Source organism: Sus scrofa, chromosome 6, assembly GCF_054392235.1.
Source record: "Sus scrofa isolate SSC_HxYL_T2T_F1_AM1 chromosome 6, Sscrofa_HxYL_maternal_Yorkshire_Landrace_v2.0, whole genome shotgun sequence".
NCBI lineage: Eukaryota > Metazoa > Chordata > Mammalia > Artiodactyla > Suidae > Sus > Sus scrofa.
In genome coordinates, this window is record NC_139388.1 from 173,311,333 (window position 1) to 173,323,103 (window position 11,771).

Sequence of the window (11,771 nt, forward strand, 5' to 3'; positions counted from 1 at the left end):
TAGATGAATGAAAGAAAACCCAGCAAAGGTTTCTTTCCTCTCCCACTTGACACTCAAGAAGTGACTCCACTCTTTCTCAGATTTCTCCCCAAATGCAGGTGCCTAGTTTGGTCACAAGATTCTATGCAATGCAGTACTGATGCCTCTACACTCTTGGAAAACTTTTAAACACATTTATCTTAATGGCAATTTCGTAAATTTAGTGTGGGGTTCTATAAATCTCAACTGACAGGGTAGGGATGCCGGCAGAATTTGCTCCTTTGGGGTTAGAAGCTGAATTTTCCTCGGACCTCCAGGCGGCTTCAGGTGAATTCGAGTTCCTTCCAAACTAAGTCCCTTAAGTGCCTGAGACGCCGTTCTCGAATCCTGGCCTCAGGGCAGATGCTAGTGGTCAAAGAAGCTCTCAAGGTTAGGTGCTTTCTCCAACCCGAAGAGGTCTCTCGGGGAGAGGGGCAGGTTCGGGGGGCACGAAGGAGACTGCGGGAGGCCGAGGTACGAGCGCCCACCCGCCGGCTCTCGAGGACCCCGGAGCGCCTCCCCGCCCTCCCGGGCCCGCCCGGCTCACCTAGGTTGCCGCCGACGATGGTGACGGCGATCTGGTCCATGAGCACCGCCCGGAAGCGCACGTCCTGCTCGGAGCAGCGCTGCCGGAGGGCGCGCAGGATCTGCACCTGCGGGTAATCCTCGCGGATGCGCCGGTCCGTGAGGAACCAGAGCTGGGAGCACATGGCGGCCAGGGCGGCGGCGCCCGGCGGGGCGCGGGCCCCCTCGGCGCCCCGGGCCGCTCGCTCGGGCTGGCGGGCGGGCGGCCGGCCGGCCGGCGTCCTACGAGCGCGCGCCGCGGCTCCGCTCCCGCCGGTGCGCCAGGCGCCTCTGCAGCCCTGACCCAGCGAATCTGCCCGGCCACTCAGCGCCGCCTCCGACCCCGGCCAGCCAATCAGCGCGCGGCGGCGGAAGCGGGCCGGGCGCGGGGCCGGCTGCAGAGGCGGACGCGGCGGACGCGGCGCGCGGCGGGCCGCGGCCGGCGTCGGGAGGGGGGTGGGCGGCGGGGCCGAGGCCTGCGGCGGCCGGGGGCAGGGAGCCCCGAGCGCAGGAGGGCGGCGGCGAGGCTGAGCGAGGGCATCCCTGCCCCGCGCCGGACCCCGCTGGGCGTGGCGCAGCCGGCTCGGGCGGGGCCGCGGCCCTTTGGGGGCGGCGAGGGTGACCCGGCTGGCGGACCAAGGGTGCGCAGCGGGCAGCGGGGTGCTTCGAGGCGGCTGTCCCGGGCACCCGGGAGCGGGAAGCATCGTCCGTCCCCTGCAGCGCCCCGGGCAGGGCCTCGGGGACTTCCCGAGGGAGATGCCAGGGCCTGGCGAAGGTCACCCGGCTAGGCCCCTGGTTGGATCCTGGCCTCGGAGTGCTCTGCCCACATCCTGGCTTGGAGCTGGGGTGGGGTTGAGGGTGCAGATAATCCGAAGGTGCCTTTCGCGGGGTCTCGGATTTTCCTTTCACGGGACGCCCCCTCCCAGGATGCAGCTGTTCTGGGCCTGCAGAACCTCAATGGGAAGAAAACGGACCTAAGACTCCTTTTTGTTAGAAGGACCCCCGCCCCTGCCACCAGGCCACACAACTGAGTCATCTTTAAACACTGTCCTTGGTCCTAGCCAATTGCAAATTCTGCCAGCAAACAAGGTTTGAAGCCAGACTTTACTTTCTAAATAACTGCCAGACGGAGGTTAGCCATCTTTGGAAATCGCCTTTGCTCTTCCGGCTTGTTAAAATATTTGTCCTTTTTGTTTTTTTAACTTAGAGAGGCAAGAGGAATTTCAAAGCAGGCCAAGCAATGACAAGTTAGAAATGGGGTAAGGTATCTCAGGTAAGATATAGGCCTCACCATATATATTATGTAGGTGCCTGCGTGAACCCACTAGATGTGCCGTTGGGAAAGTTCTCTCTTAATGGAATTTCCAAAATTAATTTTTTTCAAGCAATTTCAAGTAAATTGTTTTGTGTTGCAAAATACGTGCCCCCCCCCCCCCAGTGTATTTTTTTAAAGTAGCAGAAACCTAGTGCCTCATGACTTAGTAACTTTCCTAACCACAGATCGCCTTGGGCACTAGAGGCTCTGTCTTCTACGGTGGCCATGTCCTTGATGTCCTATGGCGTATATTTTGTTGACCCTGATGCTTCCTACCTGGCTTCTCCAGGATCCTACGCAGGATGTCCGTAAGAAGATTGTGATTGCCTGGAACGACAAACTGTTCATAAGAGTCAGCAAATTTAGGAGGTGCTCAATCCATTTTCAGAGTCATCTTCCTAAGAATGTTGAATTCATATGCAAATGGCTACCAAGATCCCCCAAGCCCAAGCTTGAGGGGAAGAGGATCTGAGAATCCAGGTGTTGTAGTCCCGGCTTCACTGTCTTTGCGCTCCCTGCCTAGGAGATTCCTGCCCCTCTGTGGTCTCGCTTTTTAGGGTGGGCGAAAGTGAGGACCTGGGCAATGGCATATCCAGTTGGAGATCGCTGAACTTGTGTTGGTGTGTCTTGTTCTATTAGAATTCTCAAGCAGAGGTAACGGCACCAGATGTGGGTTATTTTCTAAGATGTGTTACTTTATGTGATATGTCCCCACAGATGACTCCCACATTCAGTTTTAACCCTGATGTCCCTTGAGCTGCAGCAGTATGAAAAGAGGCTTTCCTGCCTCACCTCAAGGTCCCTAGAGCTAAACTCATTCTTTTCACCTTTATTCTACATTCAACTGTGTGAAACAATAAGGAAAATGTATTGTCTCGTGTTAACAAGAAATTCAGGGGTAAGTCAGCGCTAAGTTTCGTCTAACAGCTCAGTAACCTTATCGGGGACCCAGATTCTCTCCATTTTTTGAGTCTGACTGCCTTAGGCCTGTACCTCTCCCAGTGACACAATGACGGCCACAATTCCAAATGACACATGCCTACACACAATGTCCAGGGAAAGGAGAGAGACTGTTTCTTCCCAGGTGCTTCATTTTATTAGCAAGGAAGCCTGTCTTGGAAAACCTCAAGCAGGCTGCTCCCACCCTCCCGCATCGAAACCATTCCCTAGCGTGGAGTGAGAAACCGTCATGAGTGGCTTTAATGAATCACGATCTACCTCCTGTGGATGGGAGCTGGAATCCCAGCACTTCCACCAAGCACTTGTAAGGTTGGTTGAATACCTGGGCAAGATTGGGGTTCTCTTGGGAGGAATGAAGGGAGAGTAGATGTTGGCAGGCCACGTGATAGTGATGTTTGAAGCAGATGCTGATAGAGGTCAGTGTATCCGTCAGGACGAGCCAGGGCAGGCAGTGGTAACAAGCGATCCCAAAATGACTTACAACACAGCTTTATTTCTGGAAGCACTATGCATGCCCGTAACAGGTCAGTTTAGTGTATTTTCGGTTGGCCTCCCTCCAGGACCCAGGCTGGTAGAGTAACTTTTATCTGGGGACCTGCTGGTCACATGGGAGGGAAGAGGTGGACCTGGTGAATTACACACTGGTTCTTAACACTTCTGCCTGGAACTTTTGCTTGTTAGGGCTCTCGTCTTCTTGAGCAGAACAAGTTCAACTGGCCAGAGTCTGATGTCGCCAGGGTAGAGAACTATGATCCTTTCCTGCCAAGGGCAACACAAATCTGTGAAAAACGGTGACCCACAGCATAGCCTGTTATACTCAAGGATGAGCAACAGCCAAACCTACTCTGCTAGTCACCTGTGCTCTCTTTAGGGTTCCCAGGGGAACTGTATACAAGCAAGAAATTGGAATAGAAACCAAAGGATCATTTGATTCATAGATGAGCTAGCACCCAATAATCTCTAGAACCAGACTCTGACAAAAGACTGAATCACATGGCTTAGGTTTAAGGCCGAAGGGAAGCATCATGCCTCCACCCTGCTCTGCCACCACCCTCTCAAGTTCGGGACGGTCACGCCTAGGCATGCCTGCAGAAAAAGGGGAGATGATCCGATCTGCAAATGGACTAGCTTTACTCATCCAGCTGTGGGCCAGAGGGAGACTGGGCTGGTCCTACCTGGAGCACGAGCAGCCCTCCTGACCTTTGCGCACAGAGCGACCCCAGCCACTGGTAAAATGTGGGCTGTTAGTGTCCTGGGCTCTGATCAATCAGATTCATGATTCCTCTTCCTTCTGAGTAAAGGTAGCCAGTCAGAGAACAAGACAGAGGAAAACGGACTTCCTTCCTATCTTCTCCTTTGTCCTTTCTTAATCCATTAGTAAGGAGTAGAGAAGTCCCCTACCAAGGAAATGAGTACCCATTGTCTCTTTGCCTCCTCGTCTAGACTGTGAGCCCCTCAAGTACGCTGGCCAGTGCATCGTGCATCACCCTTTCCGCATGTGGTAGATACTCAGTTATCTGTTGATGAAGTCAGGACTGTCACGTAAGAGACATCCCTGCAATTTCAGTCGACAAAGCTGTGGTCAATTATAGATACACTGGATTAAAAAAAAAAAAAAAAAAAAACAAAAAACAAAAAAAAAAAGAAAGGAGTTCCCCTCGTGGCGCAGTGGTTAACCAATCCGACTAGGAACCATGAGGTTGCGGGTTCGGTCCCTGCCCTTGCTCAGTGGGTTAACGATCCGGCGTTGCCATGAGCTGTGGTGTAGGTTGCAGACGCGGCTCGGATCCCACGTTACTGTGGCTCTGGCGTAGGCCGGTGGCTACAGCTCCAATTCGACCCCTAGCCTGGGAACCTCCATATGCCGAGGGAGCGGCCCAAGAAATAGCAAAAAAAAAAAAAACAAAAAAAAACAAAAAACAGATACACTGGATTTTTGTAACCTGGGATTCTGGAGCCCCAGTTCTTGTCTTATTTCCCGCCTTTATATGGGCACAAAAGGGTACTGAGATGTGGGTCTAGACAGTGGAAAGAAAGTGAAAGTCTTGATAAATGTTACATGTGACCCCAAACAGATTGATATGCCAAGGTAGAAGATCAAGAGTCAATTGACCTCAATGAATTAGGGAAGTGGCCATCAATAGCAGATTAAAATGCACTAGAATAAACGGAAGGCAGTGTATTTAAGGAGCAAAAGAAGCATTACACACATATAGATTCAAGAGCGAAAAACTGGCCATGCAGAAACATGGCCAAGAATGATCTGACAGATGTGGCAAACCCATAACAGAATGAGTAGAAAAATGGCAGGATGTATGAACAGAAGTCTGTGACACCAAATTCATCCTTCTAGCTCTGGGGCCTGGCACAGTGCCTGGCACACAGTGAGTATTCATAAATAGTTATTGCAAAAAAAAAAAAAAATAGGTGGCTCTGGTTAGATCGCCTGTGCTGGTCCCTTCCCCTGAAAAGCTTTTGCATGGCCAGTCCCTATATCCACTCTTCAAGACCCAGCTCAGATATAATCCTTCCATGTCACCCTTCCTAAAATTTGCCCTACCCTTCCCTGGAAGAAATCTCTCCATTTCTGAATACTTATAAGCAATTAATAACTGCTGGTGGCGTGCCTGTCATGGCGCAGGGGAAACGAATCCAACTAGGAACCGTGAGGTTGCAGATTTGACCCCTGGCCTCGCTCAGGGGGTTCAGGATCTGGCGTTGCGGTGAGCTGTGGTGTAGGATGCAGACACGGCTCGGACCTGGCATTGCTGTGGCTGTCGCGAAGGCCAGCAACTGTAGCTCTGATTAGACCCCCAGCCTGGGAAACTCCATAATGCCTCGGATGCAGCCCTAAAAAGCGAAAAGAAAAAAAAAAAAAAAAAAAAAAACCCGCCTGCTAGCTTACATTCATTATAATTAATCTGTATTTATAATTAATTTCTGAAATATAATTAACTGTATTCTAGGAATGGGCTCTCAGCAATTATCAGGTGAATGGAAACTCCTAGATTATGACAACCCAGTGTACATGATTTCAGAATGAGAGAGTTAATGACTAAAACTCTAGGATTATTCACCGCAGGCACTGACTCCCACTTTCCTTGGTCTTGTGGTCCAGATGTCAGCGTTTCCCTCATCCCTCTTGGTCAAGCTCCCTCCCCTTAGTTCCTCTCACACCGGGTCCGAGGGGACAAGGCAGAACTTCCTGAAGGGGAGACGTGATGTATATTATGGACACTGCGGCGAGTCACTTGAAACCCCCCACAACATACTGCTTCTTCCAGAGTGCTCTTTGCTTCTGCCTCTGGGGATCTTTTCCCGCCCCCGCCCCTGAGTCTCCAGCGCTGTGGCTCTTAACCCCCCCACCCAGGGCCCTCTGCAGATTCCTCAACCTTTCATTCCTGGGAGGGATGCCTTCTATCCCAGCTTCTACGTCCGGACTTCACCCCCAACAAATTACTGTGTTTAGCAAAACAGGCCCTTCTTTCTTTGTTCTTTTTTCTTTTCTTTTTTTGGTCTTTTTGTCTTTTTAGGGCCGCACCCTCGGCATATATGGAGGTTCCCAGGCTAGGGGTCCAGTCAGAGCTGTAGCTGCTGGCCTACACCACAGCCACAGCAATGGGGGATCCAAGCTGCATCTGCAGCCTACACCACGGCTCACGGCAGCGCCAGATCCTGAACCCCCTGAACGAGGCCAGGGGTCAAATCCGCATCCTCATGGATGCTAGTCAGGTTCATTAACTGCTGAGCCATGATGGGAACTCCAAAAAAGAGGACCCATCCTCAAAGGACCAAAAAAAAAAAAAAAAAAAAAAAAAAGAGGACCCATTGTCTGCAGGAAATACAGGGAGATTATTAATCATTTTCCCCCGTTGCAAATATAATTAACACACGATGACGAAGTGGGGTAGTCAATGAAGTTCTCATCTGAAGCTTATGGGAGGCAGCTTTTGAAGATGGCAATGGACACAGCTTTGCAGAGCAGAGTGCAGAGAGGACTTGGATGCTGGCTGCTGCCCTGCTCTGGATGAACCGGGCTCTCGGGACCGTGTAGAAGTTTATAATTTTCAAGGGGCTTTTGCTATCTTTTTTGAGGTAAGGCTCCATAATTGCTTGTCTTGCTATCTGCCAGCCCAGCCTCGCTCAGCTATGATGGTTAAAGATAGTTGTTTGTTATCTCAGCCTTTCCTAGTTCCTTAGCTATTTCTTGGGGGGAGGCGGGGAGCGGGGACAATTAAAAACAAAAAGTTTATTGGAGTGTGGTGGATTTACAGTATTGTCTTAGTTTCAGGTGTAGGGCAAAGTGATTCAGTTATACACATACCCATTCTTTTTCAGATTCTTTTTCCACATAGGTTATTGCGGAGTACTGAGTGGAGTTCCCTGAGCTGACAGCAAGTCTTTGTTCACTATCTATTTTATGTATAATAGTGTGTGTATGTGAATCCCAAACTCCTAACTTATCCCTCCACTTCACATTTCTCCTTTGGTAACCATACGTTTGTTTTCAAAATCGGCAAGTCTGTTTCTGTTTTGCAAAAAAGTTCATTTGTATTATTTTAAATCAGATTCCACATATACGTGATATCCATATGATATTTGTCTTTCTCTGACTTCACTTAGTGTGATAATCTCTAGGTCCATCCGTATTGCTAAAAATGGCATTATTGCCTGCTTTTGGGGGGGGTGCACATATCTTTCAAATGACAGTTTTCTCCAGATATGTGCTCGGGGTGGGCTTGCTGGATCATGGGATTAGCTCTATTTTTAGTCTTTGAAGGGACCTCCATACTGCTCTCCCCAGTGGTCGTACTAATTGACATTCCCACCAACCGTGTAGGAAGCTCCCTTCCTCTACACCCTCGCCAGCATTTTTTGTTTGTGGACTTTTTGATGATGGCCATTCTGACTGGGTGCGAGGTGTTTTGATTTGCGTTTCTCTAATAATGAGTCATGTTAAGCATCCTTTCATGTGCTGTTTGGCCATCTGTCTGTCTTCTTTGGAGAAATGTCCACATAGATCTCCCGTTTTTTAATTGGGTTGTTTTTGATATTGGGCTACATGAGCTGTTTGTATATTTTGGAGATTAATCCCTTGTCATTTACTTCTCTACAAAGATTGTGTCCCCTTCTGAGGGTTGCCTTTTCATTTTTTTTTTTTTTTTGGTTTCCTTTGCTGTGCAAAAACTTTTAAGTTTAATTAAGTCCCATTTGTTTATTTGTGTTTTTATGTTCATTACTCTAGGAGATGGATCCGAAAAGATATTGCTAAGATTTATGTAGGAATATTCTATGTTTTTCGCTAGGAGTTTTATAGTATCTGCTCTTACATTTAGGTCTTTCATTAATTTTGAGTTTATTTCTGTGTATGGTAGGACAGTATTCTAATTTCATCCTTTTACATGTGACTGTGCAGTTTTGCCAGCACTGCTTATTGAAGAGACTGTCTTTCCGTCATTGTCTCTTCTTGCCTGCTTTGTTGTAGCTTAATTGACTGTAGGTGTGTGTGTTTATTTCTGGGTTTTCTATACTGTTCCGTTGACCTGTATTTCTGTTTTTGTGCCAGTATCATACTGTTTTGATTACTGTGGCTTTGTAGTATAGTTTGAAGTCAGGAAGCCTGATTCCTCTAGCTCCATTTTTCTTTCCCAAGATTGCTTTGGCCCTTCAGGGTCTTTTGTGTTTCCATACAGATTTTGAAGTGTCTTGTTCTAGTGCCTTGAAAAATGCCATTTATAGGAGTTCCTGTCATGGCTCAGTGGAAACCAATATGACTGGCATCCAGGAGGACACAGGTTTGATTCCCAGCTTTGCTCGGTGGGTTAAGGATCCAGCGTTGCTGTGAGCTGTGGTGTAGGTTGAAGACATGGCTCAGATCCCGAGTTGCTATGGCTGTGGTGTAGGCCGGCAGTTATAGCTCTGATTTGACCCCTACCCTGGGAACCTCCATATGCCACAGGTGTGGCCCTAAAAAGAGAAAAAAAAAAGTTTTTAAATGCCATTTATAATTTGATAGGGATTGCAGTGAATCTATAGATTGCCTTGGGTAGTATATCATTTTGGCAATACTGACACTTCCAATCCAAGAACATGGTATATCTTTCTGTCCATTTGTCATCTTTGATTTCTTTCAACAGCATCTTATAGTTCTCAGAGTACAGTTTACTGAGTACAGGTCTTTTGCCTCCTTAGGTAGGTTTATTCCTAGATATTTTATTCTTTTTGATGTGATCGTAAGTGGGATTGTTTTCTCAATTTCTCTGTCTGATCTTTCGTTGTTAGTGTATAGAAATGTGAAAGACTTCTGTGTGTTAATTTTGTATCCTACAACTTTACCAAATTCATTGTGTTACTGTCAGGTTTTTTCTTTATGTTCGTTAATATTTGCTGTATCTATTTAGGTGCTCCTGTATTGACTGCATCTATATTTGCCAGCATTATATCTTCTCGTTGGGTTGATGTCTTTACCACTATGTCATGTCCTTCTTGGTCTCTTGTTGCAGTCTTTGTTTTAAAGTCTCTTTTGTCTGATATCAGTATTACTACCCCAGATTTCTTTTTGTTTCCTTTTTTGTGGAATCCCTTTTTCCATCCTCTCACTTTCAGTCTTTGTATATTTTTAGATCTGAAGTGAATCTCTTGTAGGCAGCATTATACATGGGTATTCTTTTTTAATCCATTCAGCCATCCTATGCCTTTGATTGGAGCATTCAGCCCATTTACATATAAAGTAATCAATTTTTTTTTTTTTTGTCTTTTTGCCTTTTCTAGGGCCGCTCCCACAGCATATGGAGGTTCCCAGGCTAGGGGTCTAATCAGAGCTGTAGCCGCCAGCCTACACCACAGCCACAGCAACGCTGGATCCTTAACCCACTGAGCGAGGCCTGGGATCAAACCCACAACCTCATGGTTCCTGGTCAGATTCGTTAACTGCTGAGCCGTGATGGGAACTCCCATAAAGTAATTATTGATAGGTGTGTACTTATTGCCATTTTGTTCATTGTTTTCTGTTTATTTTTGTTGTTATTTTTTGTTCCTTCTTGTTTTGCTCTCTTCCCTTGTGATCCAATGACTCTAGTCTTTAGTGTTATTTTGAATTCCTTCTCCTTTTTTTTTTTTCCTGTGTGTTTATTATGGACTTTGGATTTGTAGTTACCATGACATGTAAATATATGACAACCCATATATATGCGATTATTTTAAGTTGATAATCTCTTAAGTTCAAGTGCCTTCTAACAACCCTGCATTTTTACCCTCTGCCACACAGTTAGTGTTTCTGACTTCATATTTTACTTTTGTTTTTTCAGGGATGCACGTAGTTTGTATATCCCTAAAGTATACTTATTGTGGGTGTAGAGGATTTTACTACTTTTGTCCCAACCTTTTGACTGGCGCTGTAGGTGGCAGATCTCCTACCTTTACCGTATATTTAGCTTTACCAGTGGTATCTTTCTTTTTGTAATTTTTGTATTTCCAGTTTTGGTTTTTCTCTTCCACTTAGAGAAGTCCCTTTAACATTTCTCGTAAAACCAGTTTCATGGGCTGAACTCTTTTAGCTTTTGCTTGTCTGTAAAACCCTTTCTCTCTCCATCAGATCTGAATGATAGCCTTGCCAGGTAGAGTAGTCTTGGTTGTTGATTTTTTCCTTTCATAACTTTGAATATGTTGTTGAATATTCCCTTCTTGCCTACAAAGTTTCTGCTGAAAAGTCAGCTGATAGTCTTATGGGAGTCCCCCTGTATATAACTAGTTGCTTTTCCCTTGCTGCTTTCAAGAGTTTATCTTTATTTGTTGTCATGTTAATTACAGTGAGGCTTGGTGTGGACTTCTTTGGATTCTTCCTACTTGGGACTTTCTGTGATTCTGGACCTGGATATCTGCTTCCTTTCTTTCTCAGGTTAAAGAAGTTGTCAGCTATTATCTTTTCAGAAAAGTTCTGTGCCCCTTTCTCTCTTCTCCCTCTGGGTTCCCTATAATGTGATTGTTAATACACTCGATGTTTTCTCAGAGGTCTCTCAACTGTCCTCGTTTTAAAACTTCTTTTTCCTTTTTTTCTGTTTAGCTTGAGTGATCTCCATTCGTCTGTCTGCCTCTTACTCTGGATCCAGTCCACTGCATTATGTAATCTACTGTTGATTCCTTCTAGTGGGTTTTTAATTTTAGTTAATTATTCTTTGTTTCTATTTTGTTCATTTTTGTATTTTGTAATAATTTGTTAACCTTTTCACTGTCTTCCTCCATTTTCCTCCTGAGATCATCGAGCATCTTTGCCATCATTACCTTGAACTCTTTATTGGGTGGATTGCTTATCTCCACTTTGCTTCGTTTTTTTTTTCTGTCGTTTTATTACATTCCTTCCTTTGGAACATATTCTTCTGTCACCTTAATTTGCCTAATTCTCTGTTTTTTATTTCTATGTATTAGGTTGGTCAGTTTTATTTCCCAATCTTGGAGAAGTGGCCTTTTGTAGGGATGTTTTATGATGTCCAGCAGCATTGTCCCCTTTGGTCACCAGAGCAATATGTTCTAGGTGTGCCCTCTCTTTGAGCTGCATTGGCCCTTATATCGTAACAAGGCCAATTGCTTTGGGCACATTGGTAAGTGGAACTGCTCCCAGGCCTGGTTGGTTGCCAGGCCCTACCTCGTGAAGAGGCTGACAGCCCACTGGTGGGCAGGGCTGGGTCCTGGGCAGCTGGCTGTGTAGCCCACAGGGTCCCAGGACTGGTGCCAACTGGCTGCTAGATACATGAGCCCCAGTGCTAATAGGGTAGAGGGAGGACTCCAGAATGACACTTGCCAGCACCAGTGTCCTCACGGTAGACTAAGCTCCCCCAAATGATTTCCACCAGCATCTCCATCCTCAGGGGGAGTTCTTCCTGCTTCTCCTAGAGCCTTTCCAAGATCAGCAATTTAG

General features: G+C 46.8%; 1 protein-coding gene across 6 annotated transcripts in view; it reads right to left on the reverse strand.

Moving 5' to 3' along the window:
• Window positions 1–874, reverse strand: part of RIMKLA (ribosomal modification protein rimK like family member A) — a 40,907-nt gene extending 40,033 nt beyond the window's left edge. For all 6 annotated transcript variants that reach the window (XR_002345250.2, XR_002345249.2, XR_014808571.1 and 3 more), the window contains exon 1: window positions 566–874. Coding sequence is in view for 1 of the 6 variants with exons in the window: in XM_021096924.2 (XP_020952583.1) it covers window positions 566–728 (163 nt within the window). In the remaining 5 variants the exon portion in view is untranslated. The remainder of the gene's footprint in view (window positions 1–565) is intronic.
• Between the last annotated feature and the right edge of the window lie 10,897 nt (window positions 875–11,771).